Source organism: Populus alba, chromosome 4, assembly GCF_005239225.2.
Source record: "Populus alba chromosome 4, ASM523922v2, whole genome shotgun sequence".
In the NCBI taxonomy this organism is placed as follows: Eukaryota; Viridiplantae; Streptophyta; class Magnoliopsida; order Malpighiales; family Salicaceae; genus Populus; species Populus alba.
The window spans coordinates 15,069,874-15,096,257 of record NC_133287.1 but is presented as its reverse complement, the minus strand read 5'-3'; the positions used below and the strand labels follow the sequence as shown (position 1 = coordinate 15,096,257).

General features: G+C 32.9%; 3 protein-coding genes across 3 annotated transcripts; all 3 read left to right on the top strand.

The window, feature by feature from the left end:
- The first annotated feature begins 438 nt into the window (after positions 1–438).
- On the top strand, positions 439–8,490 carry LOC118050774 (probable LRR receptor-like serine/threonine-protein kinase At1g07650). The gene is made up of 24 exons (XM_035061228.2): positions 439–622; positions 775–949; positions 1,083–1,154; positions 1,235–1,303; positions 1,400–1,471; positions 1,839–1,910; positions 2,003–2,074; positions 2,484–2,555; positions 2,654–2,725; positions 2,813–2,884; positions 2,990–3,061; positions 3,727–3,798; positions 3,902–3,967; positions 4,092–4,157; positions 4,239–4,277; positions 4,425–4,483; positions 4,643–5,034; positions 5,137–5,332; positions 5,922–6,068; positions 6,329–6,447; positions 6,659–6,869; positions 6,968–7,208; positions 7,537–7,687; positions 7,983–8,490. Exons 1-24 carry the CDS (start codon positions 496–498, stop codon positions 8,364–8,366), a joined length of 3,090 nt encoding a protein of 1,029 aa, XP_034917119.1. The 5' UTR covers positions 439–495; the 3' UTR covers positions 8,367–8,490.
- A 5,084-nt stretch (positions 8,491–13,574) lies between these two features.
- Positions 13,575–15,497, top strand: LOC118050773 (4,5-DOPA dioxygenase extradiol). The gene is made up of 3 exons (XM_035061227.2): positions 13,575–13,931; positions 14,433–14,803; positions 15,116–15,497. Exons 1-3 carry the CDS (start codon positions 13,698–13,700, stop codon positions 15,306–15,308), a joined length of 798 nt encoding a protein of 265 aa, XP_034917118.1. The 5' UTR covers positions 13,575–13,697; the 3' UTR covers positions 15,309–15,497.
- A 5,567-nt stretch (positions 15,498–21,064) lies between these two features.
- LOC118050772 (4,5-DOPA dioxygenase extradiol) lies at positions 21,065–24,158 on the top strand. The gene is made up of 3 exons (XM_035061226.2): positions 21,065–21,397; positions 22,502–22,872; positions 23,735–24,158. Exons 1-3 carry the CDS (start codon positions 21,173–21,175, stop codon positions 23,925–23,927), a joined length of 789 nt encoding a protein of 262 aa, XP_034917117.1. The 5' UTR covers positions 21,065–21,172; the 3' UTR covers positions 23,928–24,158.
- Positions 24,159–26,384: the final 2,226 nt, after the last annotated feature.

Sequence of the window (26,384 nt, the reverse complement as noted above, 5' to 3'; positions counted from 1 at the left end):
CCCACGAGTGCCGACGCAGTGTTTCAAAAACGCGTAAAGGATATAAATAATATCTTTTTTGTAGTTTAGAGACTTTTGACCACCTCAAGTCAAAATCAACTCATCAATCAAATCACATATATTATTATTAATCACGGCTACACTGCTAAATCTTCGAAAAGAAGAAAAAAAACAAATCATTTTCGTTTAGATTCTTATAATATATATACATATATACAAGTTATTCATTAGATTTTTTTGTAAATTATGATTTAAAATTAAAAATTATAGTTAAAAGTTGTGTGCTGTAGTATTTTTGTCCCTGTCACTGTCGGGCTCATTACGTACGTCCATTAGAAGACAACTTTTTCTTCCTTTTTTGTAACTATGATAAAACTCTCTTTACTTCTCCAACTCTCTCATTTAAAGACAGTACTGGCCCCTATCCAAGCAAGCAGAGCTTTGAGCTAACCACAGCTGAAGAAGAAGAAGAAGAAGAAGAAGAAGAAGAAGAAGATGGGGGGGGCTTGTAATTTGGCAAGTAGTCCACAGCTGCTCCTGCAAGTATCCATCATTTGTTCCATCACTCTCATTTCCTTTGGACTTGCAGCTTCTGCTTCTGCTAAGCTCCACTTCCAAGAAGGTAATGTGATGTAATCAATACAACAGCAATATCTTCATTCCCTGACTGGATCTCCAAGAAACACAGCATCTCATTTTTCTATCTACTCTTTCCTTGGATATTAAAGAAAAATGCCCATGTACAAATTACGGGGTATGTGTTTTGCATTGCAGTTAGTGTATTAAGAGAAATAGGGAAGAAGCTGGGGAAGAAGGACTGGGATTTCAGCAAGGATCCATGTAGTGGAGAAGGGAATTGGAGCATTTTGGATGAGAGGAAAGGGTTCGAGAACAGCGTCACTTGTGACTGCTCTTTCAACAACAATTCCTCTTGCCACCTAGTAAGCATGTACTACTACTCTTCCCTCTACCAAATCCAGTGATCTGTTTGTGATTAGTTCAAGTAATGTTTTGCTTAATCTATTTCTTGGAAGGATGTCTTGGGCTATGTGCTCTAATATTTCTGTAGAAATATCTTGCAGAGCTTTGAAGTCTCAGAATCTATCGGGAATAATTCCACCGGAGTTTTCCAAGTTTCGCTACCTTAAACAACTGTGAGCAATATATCAAACATTTCTAAAGTTTTCGTTATACTGAATTGCTGTTGTTGATTATGCACTCAATTGTCAAGCAGGGACCTTAGCCGCAATCTCTTCACTGGTGTTATACCTCCCCAATGGGGAGCCTTGCGCTTGGAGGAGTTGTAAGGGCACCTACCACATCCTCTTCTCATCTCTTTTCTCAATTCAATGTAGATGGTTAACCTGAAGTTTCATACTTTCCTAACGTATCTATGCAGCTCTGTTATGGGGAATCGGTTGTCTGGGCCGTTCCCGAAAGTCCTCACCAACATGACCACCCTCAGAAACCTGTATGTTGAGTTCTCTTTTCTCTGAGTCTGCAATCATCTATGATTTTTAGAGGCAGTGAATCATCTGTTGAGGGACTTTGCCAGTCAAATCATTAATTGTAGTTAAAATTGGAAACATTTTAAAGAAGTTTTGTTAATTCTGGTTCTCTAATTTTAGTTAAAAGCATTTCATTTGTTATTGATTTGAGGCGGAGGCTGTCTGACTCTGACCACCTTGGCATGCCAAGAGGACAATGTGAACAGTTCATTTCATGAAAGTTGGCAGATCGACCTGTCCTTGGCTAGGCTTTAGAGGCTTTAAGTATGGATTTGAATCATTCAGACTGTTTATTGTGAAGTGACACTAACACATCCATTCCTGTTACAGGAGTATTGAAGGAAATCATTTTTCAGGACCCATTCCACCTGAAATTGGAAGACTGATCAATTTACAGAAACTGTAATGCCTTTTCTTCATCTCCATGCTTATTGATTCTAGATATTGTATCATATAATGTTACTAAAATTAACTTTAATGTCATTTATCTCCAGTGTTTTCTCCTCGAATGCATTGACAGGAAACTTGCCTGCAGAACTTGGCAAGTTGGTCAACTTGACAGATATGTAAGCAGAATTTCGTTTTGTTTTTTTTTTTTTTTTTTGTCTCTTTTAATTGATTTCACAGGTCTTTTAACCAAACAAACGGTGATTACTCGGCATTTTTTAAACCTTCATCTTTGGATTTGCCTCGGCTGGGGGATTTGCCGCATCTGATATGCAATCAACTTCTATCTCCACAGGAAATATAGCTGATTTTGATGCCAGGATACTCATATTTAACATGTCGGGATTGTTTAGATCTTTCATTCTTCTATGCGGATAATTTAACACAAATTCAGTGGAAATTGTGTTATTGGAATTTTTTTAAATATTGTTTTTCATATGTGTTCTTCATCATTTTATCTGAATTTTATGGTAAACAATGCTACTTTCAGAACACTCTCTGAGTTTGTATTTCTTTGGCATCTTTTAGGAGGATAAATGATAATAATTTCTCAGGAAAGCTACCTACTTTCATCAGTAAATGGACAAAGGTTCAGAAACTGTGAGTTTCCAACATTTACCTCTTTATGCTCCGTTTTCTTTCTTCTTTTTTTTTTTGATAATTGATGGATACTTTGGTTGTTAATATATTTATTACAGGCATATACAGGGTACCTCTCTCAAGGGGCCCATACCTTCTAGCATTGCTTCCTTGACCAAACTAAGTGATTTGTAAGCAATTAGAATATCTGATTTTGTCTTTTATGTATATATAATGCGTTTATTTATAGCATGTTTTCTGTTCAATGATGCTTGTAGGAGGATTAGTGACTTAACAGGAAGAGGGTCTCCCTTCCCACCACTGAGTGATATGGAATCCATGAAAACATTGTGAGTTGGAGCTCTAATCTTACGTGTTTTTCTGCTATAACTCTTATTCTTTGATTTGTATTTGACATAGATAATATATACTTGACCAAAATTTTAAAAATGCAGGATATTGAGAAACTGCTTAATATATGGAGAGATCCCAGAATACGTTGGACAGATGGAAAAACTGAAGCACTTGTAAGTGGTTCCATATAGAGGCTGTAATGATTTGCTTTTCAAAACAATCTTTGTCAATATAGTTATCATTCACTTTCTCAAGAAATTTTATTGAAAATTCCCAGAATGTTTTGGGTGTCACTAAAAAATATAAAATGAATCTCCATGATTCATGGACTATATTTGGCAAAGAGACAGATAGGCTTTTGCTATCTTAAAAATGATGAACATTTCTATAGAATTGGGGTTCTTGAGGTCTTGGTCCATCCAATGCAATTGAATGCCCTGATCATCCACTGTTGAACTTGGACAATCATTCTTGTGTGGCATCTTATGGATCGTAAACTATCACCTCTCAAGCTTTGATACTGATGTTGCAAAACTAATGGGCAGTGAACTTGAATGTGTGCCTCTTTGAACCTTAATGATGTGCTTTCAAAATTTAAGATTTTCCGTATAAATCACTGGCTCAAATGTTATCCTCGAAAACAATTTGATCATCTGTTTTTAAGCTTTCAGTTGGAAGTGCAATTATGAGCTATGGAAACACCCAATTTACTACATGACATATGCCTTGTGAAGAACCTGAAAACTGATATAAGCTGCACACATAGTTTCCTCTCATTTATTCAGTTGCCTCCTCCCTCTTTTCCCCTCTTAAGTACTTTTATTTCATACCAATGTAGAGATGTCAGCTTCAATAACCTCAGAGGAGAAATTCCTTCGACATTTATCCAACTGGCAAGAATAGATTTCCTGTAAGTTGATGTGGTGTGTATATTTATTTATTTATTTATTTCATATATTTCTTGGCTGTAAGCTTCTGAGTAGCCTAATATTTGTCATCTTTAATTTTTCTAGGTACTTGACAGGAAACAAGCTCTCTGGGTCTGTTCCTCCATGGCTTCTGGAAAGAAACAAGAATGTGTATGTGTAGTTCCTCCAGATTCATTTTCCAGCTTGAAGTTCTACTCCTACACAAAGTTCTATTCCAATCTTCCAGAACTTAATAGATGATAACGGTTTGAAGTTTTTCCATTGGTGTCTTCAGGGATCTTTCTTATAACAACTTCACCTGGCAAAGCTCAAATCCAGATGAATGTTCACGAGGGAGCGTGTGAGTGATCATTAAAATGCTTCTCTTATTTTAGGAAAAAAACTCTTATTTAACAGTGAACCATTTCATTCACTTCTGCAGGAACATAGTGGAGAGCTTCTCACCGTCAACAATTAAATCGTAAGAATTTTGAAACCTAACTCAATTATTTGTTATAAGATGTTGAAGGATATTTTCCATTTCTCCTCCTCATCATTATTTAAGAATTTAACATCATGTGTGTCAGTATAATCACTTGAAGTTTCGTTTTCTCAATATACGTTGCAGAAGTAAAGCCCATTCATGCCTGAAACAAAACTTTCCGTGTTCTGCTTCCCGAAATCAACGTGAGTAGCCTAAAATACATTTTATTCCTTAATGTCTGTGGGAGAAGCCTACCTATCACTTGATTTAACTAGTTTTCCATTTCTCTCCTTCTGTTTATATTTTCTTTTGGTAAATATATCTCTATCTAAATCCTTTTTTATATTGTCAATATTTGTCAGAACACTATTCCTTGCATATTAACTGTGGAGGTAATGAGATAACTGTCGATGGCAACACCACTTACCAAGATGATAAAGAACCAAGGGGTGCTTCTATGTTTTACTCCCATCCAAGCCAAGAATGGGCGTTTAGTAGCACCGGCAACTTCATGGACGATGACAGTGAGGCAGACGCCTATACTAAAACCAACAAGTCTGCTATATCCAATGTCTCTGCTACCATTGCACAACTATACACAACAGCGCGTGTTTCTCCCCTTTCTCTCACTTACTACGGACTTTGCCTCATGAATGGGAATTACACAGTAAAACTTCACTTTGCTGAGATTATTTTCACAAATGACAGTTCATTAACTAGTCTTGGGAAGCGTATATTTGATGTTTACATCCAGGTAACTAAACTTTTGCACACGATTCTAAAGAAATGAGTAAGCCTGAATTTTATATCCATACTTGTTAACTAATTATTACTTGTGCCAAATCTGTGAATATAGGGAAATTTGGTTCTGAAAGATTTTAATATTGAAGATGAGGCTGGAGGTGTTGCCATACCCCTTGTAAAGACATTCATTGCAGCAGTAACACATCATACATTAAAGATCCGTTTGTATTGGGCTGGAAGAGGGACAACAGGCATACCACTTAGAGGAATTTATGGTCCTCTAATATCAGCTATATCGGTAGACCCGAGTAAGTCAGATTCAAAGTTCATCTTCACTTTAAATGTCATTGCACTTGAAAGTTGACAGCTTAAACTTTAAAAAGTTCTGAAGCTGTAATGGAAAGTTTGGCTAGGCCACTGTATGAATCATTTCCCATAAAAGTGAAATTTGTTTCTGGTAATGTCTTCCAATGAGGTCCACTCTGGTCAGGTAGCTAACACATATTTGATGTCCTTCCATCTCTGTCCCCGTCATTTGTTGCATCTGAAAAATGTATACGAACACATGGCATAAGGATCTATGTTACTTGTAATTGCACGTTGACAATTGTATTCAGCAAGGTTTGCTAAAAATGCTGAACAGATATTGGTTTTAGAGGCTAGGGGATGAAATATAATGACTTATGAATGTCCCAAGCCATAGGACCGATTCCTAAAATCAGGACTGAAGTACTTTTACTACTACTACTGATACCTTATGATAAAAAAATTTCAACTGTGTTTTAAACCATCCAATTAACTGATATGTTTGTATCTAGTGAGTTTCATTCTTTAGATTTATTCTTTTACTCATTACTATAAATTGACCCATTGATAGCAGTTTCTCTACTTACACAGACTTTAAACCACCTTCAAATGGTAGCAAAAGGAATGTAGTGATCATAGTGACTGGAGCAGTAGCTGGAGCAATTTTCCTTGCCTTTCTGGTACTAGGTGTCATGTGGAGAAATGGCTGCCTTTGTGGCAAAGCCGCTGCAGATAAAGGTATAGGTATTTCTTTTGGGCTTCTTATAAAGGGGAACAAAATATAACAAGTTTTCTTGGAATCTTGGATTACCAAATTCAATCCTCAATTCTCATTGCATTTTCCCTTGAAGATTTTCTGTGATTTCCCTAAATGTTCTCCTTTAACATTTTCCTGTGAACTGAAAATACTCTTTGATATTCTCTTAAAGATACTCATAATAGAACTTTTTCTATGATCATTTAAATATTCTCTAACACCCAAAACTGTGGTCTGACAGAGCTTAAAGGCCTAGATCTGCAAACAGGACTATTCACGCTAAGACAGATGAAAGCTGCCACCAATAACTTTGATGCGGAAAACAAAGTTGGGGAGGGTGGTTTTGGTTCTGTTTACAAGGTAACTGCATGGTTGATAGTTTCTTTAATCTGTCCTAAATATGTTCTACAAGTTGGCGGTAGAAAAACAACTACAAGAATTGGTCAAATGTTCTCCATAAATTTTTGGATTCTTTCTAGTTTTAGATGTAGGGCAGCAAATAAAGAAAGCAGTGCTAATTATTAACTGTTAGCCATAAGTTTGAGTGGGAACTTTTCATTATTGAATGCAGGGTTCACTATCAGATGGAACCGTGATTGCAGTCAAGCTACTCTCCTCAAAATCCAAGCAAGGAAATCGTGAATTTGTGAATGAGATAGGAATGATATCTGCACTGCAACATCCGAATCTTGTAAAGTTGTATGGATGTTGTGTTGAAGGAAACCAATTGATGATTGTATATGAGTACATGGAAAATAATTGCTTATCCCGTGCTCTTCTCGGTGAGTTATTTTCTTTCTTCTATCAGAAGCATTTTGAACAAAGGCATTTTGTTTGGGATTCAAAAATTGATTGTGTTTTTTCTCCCCCATTGTTTCAGGGAAGGAAGCAAAGTTCAGAATGAAACTGGACTGGCCTACCAGGCAGAAAATTTGCCTGGGTGTAGCTAAAGGTTTGATGTACCTGCATGAAGAATCAATAATAAAAATTGTGCATAGGGATATCAAAACTAGCAATGTGTTGCTTGATAAGGAACTCAATGCCAAGATTTCTGATTTTGGTTTGGCAAAGCTAAATGAAGATGACGATACCCACATCAGCACTCGCATTGCTGGAACCATGTAAGTCTCCACCAGGACATTGTATATTTTCAAGAAAGAATCTTTATCTGTGATTTTGTATCTTATGTCTCAACCCTCTTTCAGTCAAATCTCGGGTTTCCTATAGATAGGCCTAAACCCATTTTTCATATGGTGGCAGACATAACTTTTTCCAGTAGACACCATCAAGGCTTTGAGCCTGCAACCTATTGCATTTTTTTTTATGATCATAAGCCCTAGCATTTACATCTCTTGATCTTTTATATTATCATATCATTAAATAGTGACTGTTTGAGAACAAAAACCAGGGATTGTGTAGCAAGCTGAACCACCTTTTTTTATTTTTCAGTGGTTATATGGCTCCTGAGTACGCAATGCGTGGCTACTTGACCAACAAAGCAGATGTTTATAGCTTTGGAGTTGTTGCTTTGGAAATTGTCAGTGGAAAGAGCAACACAAACTACAGGCCAAAGGAGGAGTTTGTTTACCTTCTTGATTGGGTAGGTTTATACTGTTTTAAGTTTTCTGTTTCCTTCTGTCAGAAAGTGATAATCCCTTGTTTGAAAGCATCACATACTAAACAAATCATTTTATAGGTTTCTTATCAATCTTTGCATATAATAATAATGTTTCCCATGAATTCTCAAACTATTCAACCTCATAAAAGACTGTTGTCTTGTCAGCCAAGGAAGACCGATAACTTACGTCTACATTTGTCGTTCTTTATTTCCGCTGAACTTCCTAAACACATTTTACAATAATGAATACACTTGGATTTATCTGGGATTTTGTCAGGCCTATGTTTTGCAAGAGAGAGGAAGTCTTCTGGAGTTGGTCGACCCAGAATTGGGGTCAGAGTATTCTTCAGAAGAGGCCATGGTGATGCTAAATGTGGCTCTCTTATGCACCAATGCATCCCCAACTCTCAGACCGACAATGTCTCAGGTTGTGAGCATGCTCGAAGGCCGAACTCCAGTTCAGGACCTTCTTTCTGATCCTGGGTTTTCAGCAATCAACACAAAATACAAGGCTATAAGAAACCACTTCTGGCAGAATCCAAGCCAGACCTATAGCATGTCTATAAATGAGTCGTACCGTACTGATTCCACAAGCTCAGGCGTAGAACCAGAAGATGCCGGCCGTCTTCTGAGAGTTAGTTCGGTAAAATCTAATACGTAAATGCTATTATCATAAGCATTATCTTGAACTAAATTGCAGAGGTGGGAAAAGTCCCAGCGTATATTCTTTGTTTGTAACATAGCTAGTCTCATCTTTTAACGAATTCTCTTGAGGTTTGTTTCAACTGGTAAGCATTGCAAAGAGAAATTGAGTGGATGCTACTGACAGGAGTCGCAGGACCAGAGCATAGATGGAACATAGAATGATGGAATATAGGTTCTCTTATAAGTTGTACATATATAAATAATAATTTTAAATAAAATATAATTAAATAAATAAATTTATTATTAATTCAATAATTAATTGATTTATATTTGAAGATCAATCATAATGTTTAATAACCTCTCATGATCTTTTAAATATTAGACAAGTTATAAAACCTTTCAATGACCAGTTTCTTAGTATAATGATTATATTTTCATCAATAATGTTTTGATTTAGACATTATATCATGAAGTGTGTCTGTTTTGTCAAATTATATTTGTTTTCAACATTATATTCATTGATTTTATTAATGAGATTTGAAACTTCTTTTGAATCTTATTATACATTGTATAATAAATTACAATCAATACTAATTGAGAACAAATGAAATATTTTCTCTAATTCATGAAGGGTGAGAATTCTCTTTTAATGACATAAATATCTTTATATAGTTTATATTAGGGGTGTTCAAAATAACCGATTAACAGATAAAACCGAAGAAAAATTAACCGAAAAAACCGAACCGAAATGAAAAACCGATTAAACCGATTGTCAAAACCGTAAATTTTATCAGGTCCGGTTCGGTTTCGGTTTTGAACCAGAAACCGGCACAAACCGAACCGGACCCATAAAAGCCAAAAGTCACAAAAAATTTTGAGGTATAAATAGTTAAATTATAACCTAACCCTAACAGTTAACATAACTTCACTGCCTCTCACAAAAAAATCGCCGGCTTGCTTGGGAAAATTCTCAATCTTCCTCTCAATTAATTCTCAATCTTTCTTTCCCAGTTTCCAAGAGCTTCTGAGCATAACGAATCGAAGCCGAAGACGGATCAAGGTAGCTTGCCTGCCAACCCGATAGGCGAAGTGCCGAAGGATGGAGCGTGCAAAGTCGATCGTGCTCTTTCTCTCTTGTGGGTTATTGGATGAGCTTTCATTTTTCAACATCACTCTTTTCCGCCTCCAAATGCAGAGAAAAGCACCAACAAGAAGCACATCGTTTTACAACATCGGGTCCTTTCTTCTATCACAAGAAGCACACAGAAAAGCACCAACAAGAAAGTTCCATGGGAATGAATTTGCGGTGTTTAACCTACAAAGAGCTAGAGGATGCTACAAATGGATTCAATGCTGTAAAATCTATATTTTTTCTATTTTCTTCTCTTGCTATATAAAAAATCCAGTTTCCTAGTTTGAAAATAAAATTTTAAAGCCCGATTTAATGTAAATTAATTTTAAAAAACAAAAAAAAAAACATATATGATGCGATTAGATTTCTCGGTTTTTTGCCAAAAAAAACCGGATTTAACCGAACCGGACCAGTTCGGTTTGAACCGGTTTTCGGTCCGGTTCGGTTAATATTTCACAAAATTAATGTAATTCGGTTCGGTTGGTTTTTTGAGTCTAAACCGAACCGAACCGAACCGTGAACACCCCTAGTTTATATTATACTCAATATCTATTCATTTGTTACCATGATTAGGACAATGTATAACAAAATCAAAACATAACACTTCTATATATAATAGAATATAGTAATCTTAAATCTAAAGATCAATTACATAACCGTCACATTAGCCTTTCCACAGACAAGAGTGATCTATTTATATGGAATTTTCATGGGGGTCAGCTCAATGCTCATGTTATCTTGCAAACACCTACATATTAGTTCTAGGTATACCTCATACCTAAACATATGAGAACATTCATTTTTTTTTTATATATAAAAAATATAATATGTATTAGTTTTAACAACTCTAATTAAATCTAGTTTTAATAGAATATTGACCAAATCATTTAGAAATAATGCTTGGATGTAACAAGAATCCTATAATTATAACAACTTTATAATTTCCTTTACAAAATATTTTTTATCCCAAGAACTTTATCTTTACTCTAGATTAATTATTAAAACATTATATTCATTAATAAAACATTTAATAAATATTAAAAATTTATTAATAAATTAAATATATTTATTTGAATAAAATTAATATGGAAAACACATACACTAACAGTACGCATACAAGAAATATTGGGCCTTTAGTTTTCCGGATATCTAGTATAGACTCAACTCAACCATACAAGGAAAGCAACGCAAATAGAACTCCCCAACCCCCATGGCCATAGCAACAAGCTCCTCCTCATAATTTTTCCCAGCAACACGAGACATGACCTGGAAAGAAGAAAGATGTCCATTTCTATTTCCTTCCATGAGAAAAAAAATCAGCTTGAAAAGAGGAGTTTTTTGCATATCATACCGTAGGCACTGCTATAGTGTTCAATTCTCTGTTTATGGAACAACAGACATTGCAGTGAAGGCTGAAGCTTCCATCTAAACATGTAAAAAACGCTCAGAACACCTCTAGAAGCAGCATTTCTTCATCTGCATTCCGGTCAAGGGGGGAAAAGAGAGGAAGATAGAAATGAAAATGAATAAAACTAGCAGGCCTTGACTACTTGCTGTGGAATTGCAACCCGGATTCAAAGTATTAATCGCTAGGAGTACGTGGTTGTCTGGTTATTGTAAGCTTTTGAAATTGTATTGTTTAAAACTTTACTTTTTTTTATTTAATTTTTTTATACTTTTAAATTGTCTTGAGCAGTGGAGTGAAGATTCCCGCGAGTACGGCTATGTCTTTTTAGAGCGTGTTTGATAGTATGATAGCGGTTTTTTTTTTAAATAATTTTTTGTGCTGAAATGCATGCTAATGATGTTTTTTTATTTTTTAAAAATCATTTTTGATATCAACACATCAAAACGATTCAAGAAATATAAATCACACTTAATTTTAGCAAAATAAAAAAAATTTCAAGATTGATAGGAACACGATTTGCACCGCATTCCCAAACGTGCATACGTGTAGTGGTATGAACAAGACCAAACAAAAACATGGTAAAGATAAATATAGTTTATTTGTTCATAGTTTAATTTTATTTTGTATAAATTATTAGTTTAAATTCTATAAACTTTAAAATTATTAAAAATTTATATGGTCATTAATTTTAAAATTAATAAAATTAGTTGAAACATGTATAAACTGACTCAAATAACCATGTTAATAATAATTAAAAAAACCTGATAATGACAGGTCCCATATAAGCCATAACAGTGGACTCCTCAAAAAAAGGTTGAACTTTAAGAGTGTGTTTGGTATTGCGGTAGCTGTTGTGGTTGTGGTTTGAAAAAAGTTGTTTTATAAAAAGTACTTTTAGTTGAGGTTGATTTGAAAAAAATAAGTGTTTGGTTAAAACTGTGGTTGAAATTGAGGTTGAACAAAAAGTAGTTTAATGTGTTTGGTTAAAAATGCTTTTAAAATTGAGGTTATAAAATAATTTAAATATATATATATATATATATATTGATAGTTTTTAATTTAAATATTGTAGATTTAATTATTGATATTACATCATAAAATAAATAATATTTTATATAAAATATTTTTTATTATTTCATTAAAATATCTACAATTCTGCAAATGCTACGTCATCAAGCGATCTTTGTCTAATTTATGTAGTTTTATTGAATAATATTAAATACTAATTTTTCAAATAAAATACAATTAAAATAATAAAAAATAATTTTTATTTTACTGGATCGAACCTGTTTTAATATATTTTAAGTTTTGGACCGAAACCGGTTCGACCAAAATAATATAGCACGCTACACTATTAACCCGAACAGTGCATCATGCTGCACTCTCCATGTAAATTAATTAGCTTCAACAGTGCAGCATGCTGCACTATTCACGCAAATTAATTGGCATGAACATGCTGCACTATTCATGCTAATTAATTTGCGTGATGTGCAAAAGCATGGTGCAGAGAGGAAAAACACGACAAAATGCATGTAAATTCTACTTTAGCAAAATCATGTTTTTAATGTAGATAATGGTAGGGCCTACGTATAAAAACCACGGCTCATTTCTTAACCAAACACTATGTTGTCACTGTTGCATGCTAAACGCAGCCACAAACTCTTAGTCAAACGGACTCTAAGAATTGGCAACGAAAATCTAACATTAAATAAAGGGCTAGCACCAAAATTTAGATAACAAAATGCTTTGGTGTCAAGATCTCGAAATTTCCAGATATCCTCTGGATTTTGGATAGAATTTGCTGTGAATGTTAGGAAAGAAAAACACAACTTGAAATTTTCCTCTTTCGTATGAAAATGAAAAAAGTTACTTTGTTGCCAAAAAAAACTTGAGATGAATGGGCAAGGCGGCGCTTAAGCAACTAGATGTTTGCCCTCTTTCTATAGTCTTTTAGTTTTTTTGTTTTTTTTTCTTAATTTTTGATTAAAATTTACTATATATAAAACAATTAAAAACTATATTTAAAATATTATTCAATTCAATATCATTCAATTTTGGCATAGTTTTCAAATAAGACTATAGCCTTTTAGGATAATATTAGTACTTATTTCACTAATTATTATATTTTTTAAAAGGAGATCTTGAATATTCAATAAAATATTTTTTTACATAATTATCTCAAATAAAAAAAAATTATTGAGACTTTCTTTTTAAATCATTATAAGTTTCTTTTTTAATTTTTTTTGATAAATAAATATGTTTTCATTAAATCAAGAAAAAAATCTTAAATAAAAAAAAAAACGAAGTTTAGATTAAAAAATATATTTTTAGTCACTTACTTCATATTATTGAATTTTTTTTTTAAAAGAAAACTCATTTGAATTGTCTTTACTTTATATTTAAATAACATGATACTAATATAAAAGAAATAAAAAAATAATTCATCCACCAAAACATATGTTTTTTCTTCAAAAATTTAAAACCGTTAAATTTTATACAAATATTTTTTTTAAATTATACAAAAAATAAATAAAAATATTTTTCAAAAATCATCTCGTGTATAAATAACGAGGTGGCACAAAATAAACACAAGATTTATGTGAGAACACATTTGACACGGAATGTTGCAGTACGTGCTTAACACTAGCGTAAGCAACTACCTCAGCAAGTCATTACTCTTTCATTCGAACACATCTCCGCGTGTAACTCTTATCTCTTCTCTTCTATTTAAGGAAAGAAGGAGAGTGTCTTGTTCTGCTTCTGTCTTTGTTTTCTTGGTCTTCCTTTTCTTTTCGCCAAATTAATAAATGGCTTTGATGGAAACGTTTTATCTCTCACACGGAGCTCCAACACTTGCCATTGATGAAACCGTACCTGCCAGAAAATTCTTCCAGTCATGGCAACAAGGTGTTTACAGAGAGAAACCAAGTTCCATTCTCGTTATTTCTGCTCATTGGGAGACTGCACAACCTACTGTTAATGTTGTTGATCGGAATGATACCATTTATGACTTCTATGGCTTCCCCAAACCCTTGTACCAGGTACTCCTGATCAATTCTTTCTTCCCAAGTTTTTTGCTTTTAGATTTCTGCGAGGTTTTGTTATCTGGAGTCATCTGATTTCACGCATCTATGGATGGGAAGGTGATTTTTTTTAGAAAAAGGAAAAAAAGGGTGTATGATCCATTTCGATTTCACTGTTGAATTTGTGTTGATGGTAAACATGCTCCTGATCTGTAAGTAGTTTGTAGAATTTGAGGCACCCCTTGAAGCCATTATTGATTTGTTGAATTAAAATGATTGTTACATCAAGATGATTCTGTAGAAGCAAACAGGATCTAATCTACCATGAGTTCTCAAGTCTTGTGATTTTGTTTTGGAAGTGAAGGCAATCCAAGACCTGAAGAACTGTAATTGATTATTGATCTAAATTCTAAACAGGATTGTTTACAGGACTAGGGTCTAGGTAGGATCAAGAGGAGGCTTTGTTTGTTTCAGTATCGATCAAATCATGATTTCCTAATGCTATTTTGCTTTTCTTAGATCAAGTATACACCACCTGGAGCTCCAGAGTTGGCGAAGAGGGTGAAGGAATTGCTTTTGGCATCTGGCATTGAGCATGTTGATGAAGATAAGAAGCGAGGGCTTGACCACGGTGCTTGGGTTCCATTGATGTTCATGTATCCCGAGGCTGACATCCCGGTGTGCCAGCTCTCCGTTCAATCCGATAGAGATGGCACTCACCATTACAACATGGGGAAGGCTTTGGCCCCTCTCAGAGAGGAAGGTGTCCTCATCCTCGGATCCGGCTCCGCTGTGCACAACTTGGGTTCCAGGCTACCTGATGGCAGTCCTGTTCCTTCATGGGCGGTGGAGTTCGATAACTGGCTTAAAGATGCTCTTATTGAAGGAAGGTAAATGTCTCCCGGAAAGTTGCTTGTTTCTCCTCTGGCATTCTCTCTACAATCTCTCAATCCTTTCATGGATTTTGTCTTTCATGCATTAATGTTTTTCAAAATAGAAGCAGAGGGAGACATGTCCCCTCTCTTCCCCCTACTGTCTCCGTCTCTTCTGTCCGCCGGACACCATCTGAGGGATTTGATACGATCATGATTCTTGCTGCTTTCATATTTGTTGCTGACACTTTCTAGTTCCACCATTGCTGCGGCTGGTGTCTTCTCATTAAATCTTCACCATTGAAGTTTTAAGTATCCTTTTTTGTGCAGATATGAAGATGTGAATCACTACGAGTCGAAGGCACCACATCCAAAAATGGCTCACCCTCGGCCGGACCACTTCTACCCACTGCACGTAGCCATGGGTGCAGCAGGTGAAGATTCCAAGGCCAAATTAGTGCACAGCAGCTGGACTGATGGCACCCTTTCTTATGCTTCCTACCAGTTCACAGCGCCTGAATAAAAAATCTTCAACATTACAAGTGCTGCTGGAGTTCTTGTGGACATGAATTTATGTTTTTTTTGTTTTTTTTTTAACTAAATATTATGTATTGATGTTACTAAATTTCAGTACATGTTATAGAGATATAGGGTGATTGAGACGGTGCAGGCACTGATCCAGGATATACCTATAAATTATTTATTTAATTTATTTCTCAGCTTTTTTTTAATCTCAAGTTTTATTTAAAAAAATAGCTCAGGAATCTTCTAGTAAAGTTCCGGCACGCTAAACACGTGTGCACTACCCGGTTGGTTGCCCAGAGAGAACAGTGGCGGCGGACAAGAAACAGGGTGCTGCTGATCTAAGATTTTCCACCAATAAATCCAAGGGACGAAGGATAAGATCTAGCAGCTAATTAATTAAATCTGATCTCATAATCCTGGTCGTCCACTGATTGGGTGCTGGAAAAAAGATTTGAAAAGACCCAATCACATTCAAGAGAAGTGATATGTTTGTCTTTGAGCTCGTTTGGGTACGCGTTTGCGTTCCTTAAAAAATACATGACAATGCTGTTTGGTTACAAATTATTGAACAATTAAAATACTTGGATCCCACCATTTACATGCGGTTGGAACATGATTTTTTAAAATCAGCAAGATACTGCTTTTTTACGAGTTTCAACAATATTCATCAGTGAATTGCACTGTTCATGTGAACAGTCCAATTCACTTGCACTGTTCACGTGATTTTTTTTTTTAAAGTGTTTTAATTTTTTTAACAGTTTTTTTTAATAATTTTTTTAAAAAAAACTAGTTTGGAGTGAATTAAATTTACTTACATTGTGATGTAAGCAATATTTTTTTTCTGAAAAATTAGTATAAAATGAATTAAATTCACTCAATTTTATACATGATAATGTTTTATCTAATTTTATTACATGCTCATAAAATTATAAAAACTGTAGTTCTTATTGGCTGAATTTTGTACATATTGGAATTATAAATAATTTAATGGAATAATAAAAAATATTTTATATAAAGTATTATTTATTTCATAATGTAATAGGAGTAGTTAATTCTACAATATTTAAATTTAAAACCATCAATATTAATATATATTTTTTAAAATTATTTTATAAGCTCAATTTCTAAAGCATTATTAACTAAACACATTAAACTACCTTTTCTTCAACCTCAATTTCAACCACAGTTTTAACCAAACATCCATTTTTTTAAACCAACCTCAATTAAAAGTACTTTTTATAAAACAACTTTTTTCAAACCACAATCACAACAGCTACCGCAATACCAAACAGACTCGCATTTGGTTTTTCAAAGGCAGAGAGGGCTTCGCATTGCTCGACGTTGACAAATTGATATCTTTTAGGAATATTTGTTTTTTAAAAAAAAATAATTTTTTTTTAAAATTAATAATTTTTTAGTGTATTTAAATAATATTAAAAATAATTTTTAAAAAATAAAAAAATATTATTTTAATATAATTTCAATTAAAATATACTTTAAAAAAATAACCATAACTGTATTTCACACACGTTTTTATTTTGCCAATAAATAGAATAATTAAATAATTTAATTAATTATGTTCTAGTTTATGATTTTTTTTTTTGATGGATGTCGTGTACATAATGAATGGATTGGACTGGTAAAGGGTATCGCCTTGCACATGGCTTTGGGTTGCGTGAGAATTGGCACACGCATTTTGATAGGCCGTGTTTTCTTTAGTGCGCTCATAGCTGAATCTGCTAAAAGAAGGCGCAAATATTAATTTTTTTTTTTAACATATTTTATCAAGTTAATTTTTTAAAAAAATTGACTTATTTGAAAAAAAAAACCAGAAATCTTGGGTATGATGAATATTTTTTAAAAAAAAATCTAAAAAGAGAATACACACACATATATTAGCTATGATCGCAAATTATTTTTAAAAAAGAACCTTTGGTATGTTGAATATTTTTTAAAATCAATTCATAGTATAAATTAAAAATATTATGTAAGTATCTAATTAAATAAATCAATAATTATTTATGTAAATAAATAAAAATACCCTTCATGAACCTAGGAGTCACGAAAAAAACTATGAGGAAAGTACACAAATGCACCTAGATACATACCTTGATTTTTGTCTTTTATAAGAGTATTATCGTATTTCCTATTGTTTTCTAAAATATAAAAAAAAACCAAAAAAAAATCCTTGATAAACAAATTTAGGTTTTTTTTTTACCTCAAGGGTAAATTAGTATTTTAACTATTTCAAAGTTTTTGAAATGAGTAAATCACTATGTCAATTTTAGGAAATTATTAAGTTTAGGGGTAAAATCATATTTTAATCATGCAAAAAAATTTGAAAAATACAAACATGGTCCCAAATAATATTTTTTTAATGACTAAAGGACCCGTGAAAATAATAAAATTACCCTTAGGACCAAGACAAATTTATTTCAAATATTATAGGGTAAAAAGATAATTTTACTATAATAATTCATAATAAACTATATCTTGTGTTAAAATAATTTTAAAAAAATCACACTATACGTTTTTCTTAGTTTTAGGTGTTAGAAGTGCAAATTTACAATATAATTATTCATTAATTATGCCAACTTTATCCGTGCATATATCTCGCGTTCACATATTAGAATGTCATGTTCATTGTAAGTAGCTATAAAATTGTAATCATGTGAATAACCATACACAATTCCACTTTATTATTGTTTCATATAATCTAAATATGTACAAACGAATAATAACACATAATATAATATATATACACAAAAAATAGTTCTATGATATTAAAAAATAATATCTTCATAAATATACTAAAAAAATATTTCAATTTTGACGGAGAAACAATTTATTTAAATAATATATTGAACTGATTTATATTAATCTTAGGTGATGAGTGTTTTAGGAACCAATAAGTATTTTAAAAAAATTAAATATTCAAATAAAAAAACAATGATTAATTAAAGATATACTTAATTGGTTATACAATTGTTTTTAAAATATTTACAAAAGATATTATTACTAAAAAAGGAGAATAGAGAATATTGAATAATTAGGTATTTTATTACAATACAAGATAAAATGTTTTTAACAAGTGTAATAGTCAACTTATTTCAACTTTTAAAGGCGAAGTGTGTACTTACCCCCCAACTATTATTTAATTCCAATTGGCCCTTCAAACAAAAAATAAATCTCCAATTAGGTCCCCATCCATTGGACATTACCCAATTAACCCTTGCCTTTAAACTTTATTACTGGAAAACAAAACACACCTATTTGTCTTAAAATGACCTTTTCTTCTGTGATTTTTCGTCGTAGGGCTTCAATGGGTAATGTTTGATGGATGAAAGTTTTAATTGGAGTTTGTTCATGACTCTTTCAGGAAAAAAAAAACATTTTATTTGTTTTAGTTTTCTTGAATAGATTGACATGAGCTACAAGTAGCAATTTGGAGGAAGTTGTGATAAGAGCAAACCACAATTTAATGCAATTTCACATCACGTTAACGATAAACTAAATTAAAACATTTCATGTGTAAAGTGCAATTGAAAGATCCTCTTTCGATTAAAACTAGATAATTATCTGTATTACGCTGTGGATTGACTTAAATTTTTGTTAAATATAAAACAAATATTCAAGTATTGTTAACATATTTTCTAGGAAAAAGAAAAACTATGTGGGGTTGACCCAATACAATTTAATCGACTTTTCTTGTTAAAAAAAAAACAACCTAAATTATTAGTTAAAAAGTAGTATGATTAAAAACAAAATCAAGATGATATTTTTAAAAAAACATTGAGACGTCAACATATTGAATCAGTTCGAATTTACTCGGATAAACTCAGGTTAACAACTTGTTAAATCCTTAACCTAGGTCATAGGACCCTAAAACCCTGTAAAAAGCAAATAAAAAGAATTATTAAGTCTAATTTTCAATAAGTTCGATGTTGAAGGATGAAATTGAAAACAAAATTCAATTCAAAAAATAATCTAAGTCAACTCGGGTTAACTTGTTAAACCTGAGTCATGAGATTAAGATAACCTCATAAACAAAAATCAAAACAAATTACGAAACTCAATTTCTAATCAACCCAATGTTACAAGATGAAATTGAAAAAAAAAAACAGAACACAAAAAACCACCTAAGTCAACCCGAGTTAACTATTAAACTTGTGACTCGAGTTATAAGGTCAGGATAACTTCATAAAAAACAAACCAAAACAAACTATAAAGCTTAATTCCTAATCAACACAATGTTAAAGGATAAGATTGAAAAAAAAAACATTCAATTAAAAAAAGAACAAAAGAAACCTAAGATAATCGAGTTAACCCATGACCCGAGTTATGAGACTGTGATGACCTCATAGAAAGAAAATAAAAATATAAAACTCAATTATCAATCAATCTAATTTTGAATGATAAAGTTGAGAAAAAATCCAATAAAAAAAAATAAGAAAATGATCAAAATCAAGTTGAGTTAACCTGTGAAACTTGGATCATGAAATTGAAATAACTCTTTAAAAAGTTAATCAAAATAAATTAATAAAGTCCACTACTAAAGAATGAGATGGAAGAATATAATCTTGAGGACAAATTAAAAAAGGAACAAAACATATCATTGTTAATTGTTATAGTTAAATTACAAGGGATTTAGTATAAATTAATTAATAATAAATTGAGTAAAACGATAAAAATAATTTATTTTAATAGAGAAGTATGCTCTCTCCCATCTAATTAAAATGCATTCCTTCCTTCATTCATAATACAAAAACACAGGAGAAACATTATTGGTAGGCAGAGAAAGCTTAAAATATTTATTTGACATAGGTTTAATTAAGCTTTATTTGTTTTTGTATTTTAAAAGTAATTTTTAAAAAAATTTAATTTTTATTTATTTTTTTACTTTAAATTAATATTTTTAGTAGTTTTAGATTATTTTGATGCGCTGATATTAACAATAATTTTTTTAAAAATAAAAAATATATTATTTTAATATATTTTTAAATAAAAAATATTTTAAAAATTAACTATAATTATAACTCCAAAGGACGCTCGAATGCTTTCTTCCCATTAGCAGCCCCATAAACACAAGCGGTCCAACGGGAGTAGCTGCCTCGTATAGTTTTTTTAGCTTTTAATTGTCCATGAGATATTGAGTTTCAACCTTTCTTGCAAAGGAAGCTTTTGCCTGCTTGAATGGTAGATTTTTTTTTTTAGGTGATGTTGGTTGTTTTTTTTTTTTTAATTTTTTTAATTTAAAAATATATTAAAATTATTATCTAATTTTAATATATTTGAAGACTATCAAATTCATCATTTGTTTCAGCATTTGGAGACTACTTCTTGCTTCTTAAATTATTATCATCATTTCTTCAACCTTTCCACACACCATAATCATAATATTAATTCACTATATGTATAGGATATTAAATGTTTTATTGTATAAACTTCAAGTGTCGATTTCGTAGTAAAGAATTTCGAGCTTTAAAATTAATATTTATTACCCCGAATTTATGTAAGAAACTACGTGATTTATCTTGAACATGGATCAAGATGATTACTCGTAAGCCATATCATCATGAACACACGGTAGTGTAGAGTTGTGATTGCCGGCCAGATGCCAAATTGACTACCGACCCACATATTAGAAAACACCAGATTGGAGACCAGATGTGAAATTGACTACTCAACAAAAACAACGTCAGCAAGGACATCATCCTCAAGGGCAAGGTCAAACCAAACTCGCTATATATATATATATATGCTCTGTAAGAAGAGAAGCTATTCTAGTCGTTGATTGGTTAGTTTCATTCATTGAATCAAAAAGACAACACTTTTCTTTTTTATTTTTGCAAGAAGGGTTTGATGGACACGGTCTATATCTCTCATGGATCCCCAATGATGGCGATCGATGAAAGCATACCAGCGAGGCAATTCTTGAAATCATGGCAACAAACTGTTCTTAGAGAAAGGCCCAAAGCCATTCTTGTTATCTCTGGACATTGGGACACCAAAGAACCAACAGTTAATGTTGTTAATATTAATGACACCATTTATGACTTCTATGGCTTCCCCAAACCCATGTACCAGGTACTTGATTCCTTAGAGTTTTCTGTTTTTTTTTTTTTTTCTCTTTCTTATGTGGGTTGCTGAGGTTTTAGTTTGATTGGTTTTTGAGTGCTTATGATCTGACATTAGATAGAAGAACGTCTTGATTGATTGTTTTTGAAGCAGAAAGTCATCGATAAGTCTATGATCAAACGTTTAACATACACCTACTAAAGTTTCGTGGTATTATCTGCTTGTTGTTTATCTGGGTTGGTGAGATTTAAGCTTGATTAATCTCTTAGAGTTTTTGATCAGATATTTAGGTAGAAGAATGTTCTCGATTGATTTGTGTGGGCCTATTGCTTCCTTTTCATGTTTGAAGCTAAAACTCATTGTCGTAACTATGGTCAGACGTTGTACATACCCATCAGAGTAGTAGTTTGTTTTATGCAGGTGCAGATTCTTTGAAAGTTTTTCTGCTTTTTGGTTCTTGAAGGTTTTTTTTCTCATCTGCGTTATTCAGACTTTGCCCTAGTTGTAGCTTGATTAACTTTTGAGAGTGATATGATCAGATATTTAGGAAAAAGAATATATTTTTTTATTTGTTTGTATGATCTAATTGTGTGATTTGGAGTCTGAAATTGAAATTGAATGTTGAAACTGTGATTAAAATGTTGAAGATGTAGAGTAGTATCTAAGAGTTTTAGACCGTAAGGCCGATGCTGTCTGTTGCTTTCTCCTGCGTTGGAAAGTTATTAATCTGTTGAAATATTCTTACCTCGAAGAATTACATCTAGGTGATGATTGAAAGGCAAACAAAGCATTCAATTATGAGTAAGATTATAAGAGTTGCAGATCTTTCTAGCCTATGAAGTGAAGAGGTCTTGAAAGTCCTTGGATTCTTATTTATGAAAGACTATTTCTATAGTGACTCGGATATATACACGTATAGAATTATATTAAATTTGAACAGAACATCTCACAGGAAGTTTGGCTACAAATAGGACTGGCATTGGAGAAAATAGATTTATGTAGTTGGCCCCAAACCAATTAGTTAGGATTTTTGGGTTGGAACTTTTCTCTCTCTTTTTCTTGGTTAACTGGATCTTTTTATTTATGTTTCCAATAATTTTCCCCTTCTACCAGCTCAAATATACACCACCAGGTGCGCCACAATTGGCAAAGAGGGTGAAGGAATTGCTCATGGAAAATGGCTTCAAGCATGTTCATGAAGATAAAAAACGAGGAGTTGACCATGGCACATGGGTTCCTCTGATGTTCATGTACCCCGAGGCTGACATTCCAGTGTGCCAGCTCTCAGTTCAGTCAGATAGAGATGGAACATACCATTATAACATGGGAAAGGCATTGGCCCCCCTCAAGGAGGAAGGTATCCTCGTCATGGGATCTGGAGCTACTACTCACAACTTGGGGGCCATGCATCCCGATGGCACTCCTGTTCCTTCATGGGCTTCGCAGTTTGATACTTGGCTTAAAAATGCTCTTCTTGAAGGAAGGTAATTTTTTCGTCGGAAAATTCTTTGCTTATAGTATACTCTAATACGTGCAGTTGAGGACAACATATATATATTCATCCTGTAATTGATGGAGTCTTTGTGGAATTGACGGAACACATGCATTCACATGGTAGGGGCTATGGATTAGGAGGCAGGGCTATGGTTTTTGCAACCATCACTTTCTCGATAATTTCTAGTTCTAAAAATATCTGTCGTGGGCATTTTCCAATCTGTAGTTCTTGAGATCTTTGGTGTTATATCATATCGTATCAGAGTGTGTGATTGATTAGGAAATTATGTGTGTGTTTGTTTCATTGAGTTGCTGCCATCCCGTGAATTCAAAACGATCACCTTTTGTCTTCTAAGCAACTCTACTTTTAATGATTGAAGTGATTAATTTGAGTAGCTGTCCTCCTGCGAGTTCAAAACGATGGCTTGTTTTCTTCTGGGCAACTCTACTCTTGATGATTGAAGCGATTGAATTCTCTTTTATTAGGATTTAGATGTGTCTTTCCAAGATTAACTCTACTCTTGATGATTGAAGCGATTGAATTCTCTTTTATTAGGATTTAGATGTGTCTTTCCAAGATTATGTTCGATTTTTTCTCCGCATACACCACATATTGCAGATAAAATCATCATTTGGGTAGCATTTTAAATTTGAGCTGTTGTTTCATAGAATAGGTGTTGAGAATTTCAATCCATGTTTAAAACGGGCTTAACATGATCAATTCTGTGGATTTTTCAATGTATTCTATTACTTGGGCATGAAAATGCTTCCCACTCTGTCATCTTAATCGAGGATACTATCAGCTTCCACAGGTTGATTTTCATCTAAGCAAGTTTTTTTCTTTTTGTGAAGATATGAAGATGTGAATCACTATGACTCAAGGGCACCGTATGGAAAGAAGGCTCATCCTTGGCCAGACCACTTTTACCCATTGCATGTAGCCATGGGAGCTGCAGGTGAAAACGCCAAGGCGGAACTATTGCACCATAGCTGGGGCAATGGTACTCTTTCTTATGCTTCTTACAAGTTTACAGCTGCTAAATAAACCGAACATTGTGAACGCGTTCCACTTTTACACCGGAAATAGGTATACACCGGAAATAGGTAGAGTGCGAAATCCAGTGTTGTATTGCATTTGTATTTGGGAGTGGCAGAGCAGAGCTACTGTATGGGAATTTAAGAAGTGCTTGTATTCATACACACATTTATGCATTAGAAGACTTGTTTGGATTTGTGCATAAGAAAATTCAAGAATGATGAAACCTGTGTTTTCCAACTCCTTTTTTTCTTCTTCATCTTGCCCTAAAAAAAAAAAAATACTAGGTTCTATTGCTGTGCCCTAACAACCTTCCATTTGCTATAGTTTCATCTTCTTTGGGTTTGTGAATCAAAGTGGGACTTGTCTCCTTCCAAGCCTGGCTCTGCATATCTCTGTTTTTTAACAAGAAGTTGGATATATGAGAAAATCCCTTACACAAGTGATATCAAAGGTTCAGGATCATCACCTGGGTTTGGGGATCACCATGCCTTCCATCTGTTTCCTTCTTTAACTAAAAAAGGTGAAAGATAGAAAGAAAGTTGAAAAACTTTGTTCCAAATCCCAATATTTTTAAGAAATTAGGGGATGGTTTTGAGAACATCAAAGACATTTTGGGTTAAAAGAAGGTTTTTATAATATTTTCTTAGGTTCTCATCAGATCTTTATTAGATTCTTGAATGATTCAAAAAACTTTATGATATGTGAGGAGGGGTGTTGTAATTTACCATTTGATGATGGATTTGGACTGCAATAATCAACCAAATTGGCTAGAGCAATGAAGGATCATCACATACAATACGAATATGAATTTTTACAAGTTCTAGAAGCAAGAAGACATCATTGTTTAAGGTAGGCAAATTGTTGCCTTTTTGACCTAAGACACCATTAATTAACTCCATAATAGAGTAGAAAGACAGTGATTAAAGTAGAGTAGGAGCTACCTCAGAGCTTCCTTTTTGTCCATTTCCTGCCTTGCAAGCAACATCTTACACCTTATTGTATGAAGAAGCCTAAGCATGTCTCTGTGTCGGCATGTCCTCTGTCTTGCCTTTTGCATTATTATAATATATGAGCAAAGAGACCATGACTTTAATATATATATTTTTTAGCTCCAAGAGGGATATGTTACTGTATTAATTTACTTGAGAACTATGTGAAACTAATTTCATAATAGTATATAGTAGTTTTTCTTTACTACCATGATTGTGAGATGTGTTCTAATTTGGCTTTCCAGAAACTATCACAACATTTCTAACCTTTGATAATTGTATGTCTCATGTTACTATATCTATACATATATGTTTTTTGTTTTTGTTTTTGTTTTTTTTTTTTTTTTTTTTTTATCAAAAACAACTTGTCGTGTTAAAAAACTAACCCACTTTTTATAGAATATAAGCTTTCAGTGGTCTAAAAATACTTATAATTTATTTAATAATACGAATTAATTTTTTTTAAAAAATACTTTTCAAACTATTTTATCTAGAAAGTATTAAATTAATGTTTTTCAAAAACATTAAGAGCAAGAACCAAGCCTATTTAGGTCTTATTACGTTATGTCTCAAGCATATTTAAATCCTGCTGCTAGGATCCAAAAATATTTTGGGTCTTGCCAAAGTCTAGCCCAACTTGCATCCAAGAGGAAGGAGACCAGGCGCCAGATGGTGCTAGTACCACCTGGCGCTTGGTCTAACTGCAACCAATATTCAATTCTATTTTGGGTTCTGCCTTGCCAGGCCCAAGGCTAGCCATGGGCCATGCTTGTGAGTGTCCAAGCCAAAGCGCACCTGGCACTTGAGCTGTAGCAAAGAGGAAGCAACCCAAGCGCCATGTGGTGTTTGGGTTGTTTGCCCTCAGGAAAGAATTCACCAACAATGCAGTCTATAGTAAAAGTATTCGCAATGCTTTCACAGTGCAACACAATGCAATTCACAATAAATTCATTTATAGTAAACAATAGCCCGCGCTACAGTGAAACAATGATCCTTTTTAGGTCCTGTTTGTTTGTTGGAAAGTAGTTTCCAATGTTTGGTAGTGTAATGAAAAATAAGTTGGAAAACACTTTCTAGTGTTTGATTATGTCATGAAAAATGAGCTGGAAAATAACTTATTAATATTTTATTTTTCTCAAATTTATTAAAATAACGAGGAACAAATCTTACAAATTAAAAAGTTGAATAAGAATAAAATTAAAAAAAAATATAATTTCATAAATTATCTCAAATAAAATAAATAATAATCAAAATAATAGAGATCAAATCTAAAAAATAAAAAAAATTAGAACATGAAGAAATTAAAACAATAATAATTAACATTTATAAATTATTTCAAATAAAATAAGTAACAATAAAAAGAATGAGGGCCAAATTTGATAGATAAAAAACTTTAATTAAAAAATGATAAGGAAAAATCAAATAGCAATTATAAAAATTAGGACCAAAGTTAATATAAAAAATAAATTCTAAG

Excerpts from the sequence above, each read along its gene's own strand:
- LOC118050774 (XM_035061228.2), top strand. The coding sequence starts at position 496 with ATGGGGGGGGCTTGTAATTTGGCAAGTAGTCCACAGCTGCTCCTGCAA. Across the intron at positions 3,799-3,901 it reads CTGGCAAGAATAGATTTCCT|GTACTTGACAGGAAACAAGC; the intron begins GTAAGTTGATGT and ends TAATTTTTCTAG. Across the intron at positions 6,069-6,328 it reads CAAAGCCGCTGCAGATAAAG|AGCTTAAAGGCCTAGATCTG; the intron begins GTATAGGTATTT and ends GTGGTCTGACAG.
- LOC118050773 (XM_035061227.2), top strand. The coding sequence starts at position 13,698 with ATGGCTTTGATGGAAACGTTTTATCTCTCACACGGAGCTCCAACACTT. Across the intron at positions 13,932-14,432 it reads TCCCCAAACCCTTGTACCAG|ATCAAGTATACACCACCTGG; the intron begins GTACTCCTGATC and ends TGCTTTTCTTAG. Across the intron at positions 14,804-15,115 it reads GATGCTCTTATTGAAGGAAG|ATATGAAGATGTGAATCACT; the intron begins GTAAATGTCTCC and ends TTTTTTGTGCAG.
- LOC118050772 (XM_035061226.2), top strand. The coding sequence starts at position 21,173 with ATGGACACGGTCTATATCTCTCATGGATCCCCAATGATGGCGATCGAT. Across the intron at positions 21,398-22,501 it reads TCCCCAAACCCATGTACCAG|CTCAAATATACACCACCAGG; the intron begins GTACTTGATTCC and ends CCCTTCTACCAG. Across the intron at positions 22,873-23,734 it reads AATGCTCTTCTTGAAGGAAG|ATATGAAGATGTGAATCACT; the intron begins GTAATTTTTTCG and ends CTTTTTGTGAAG.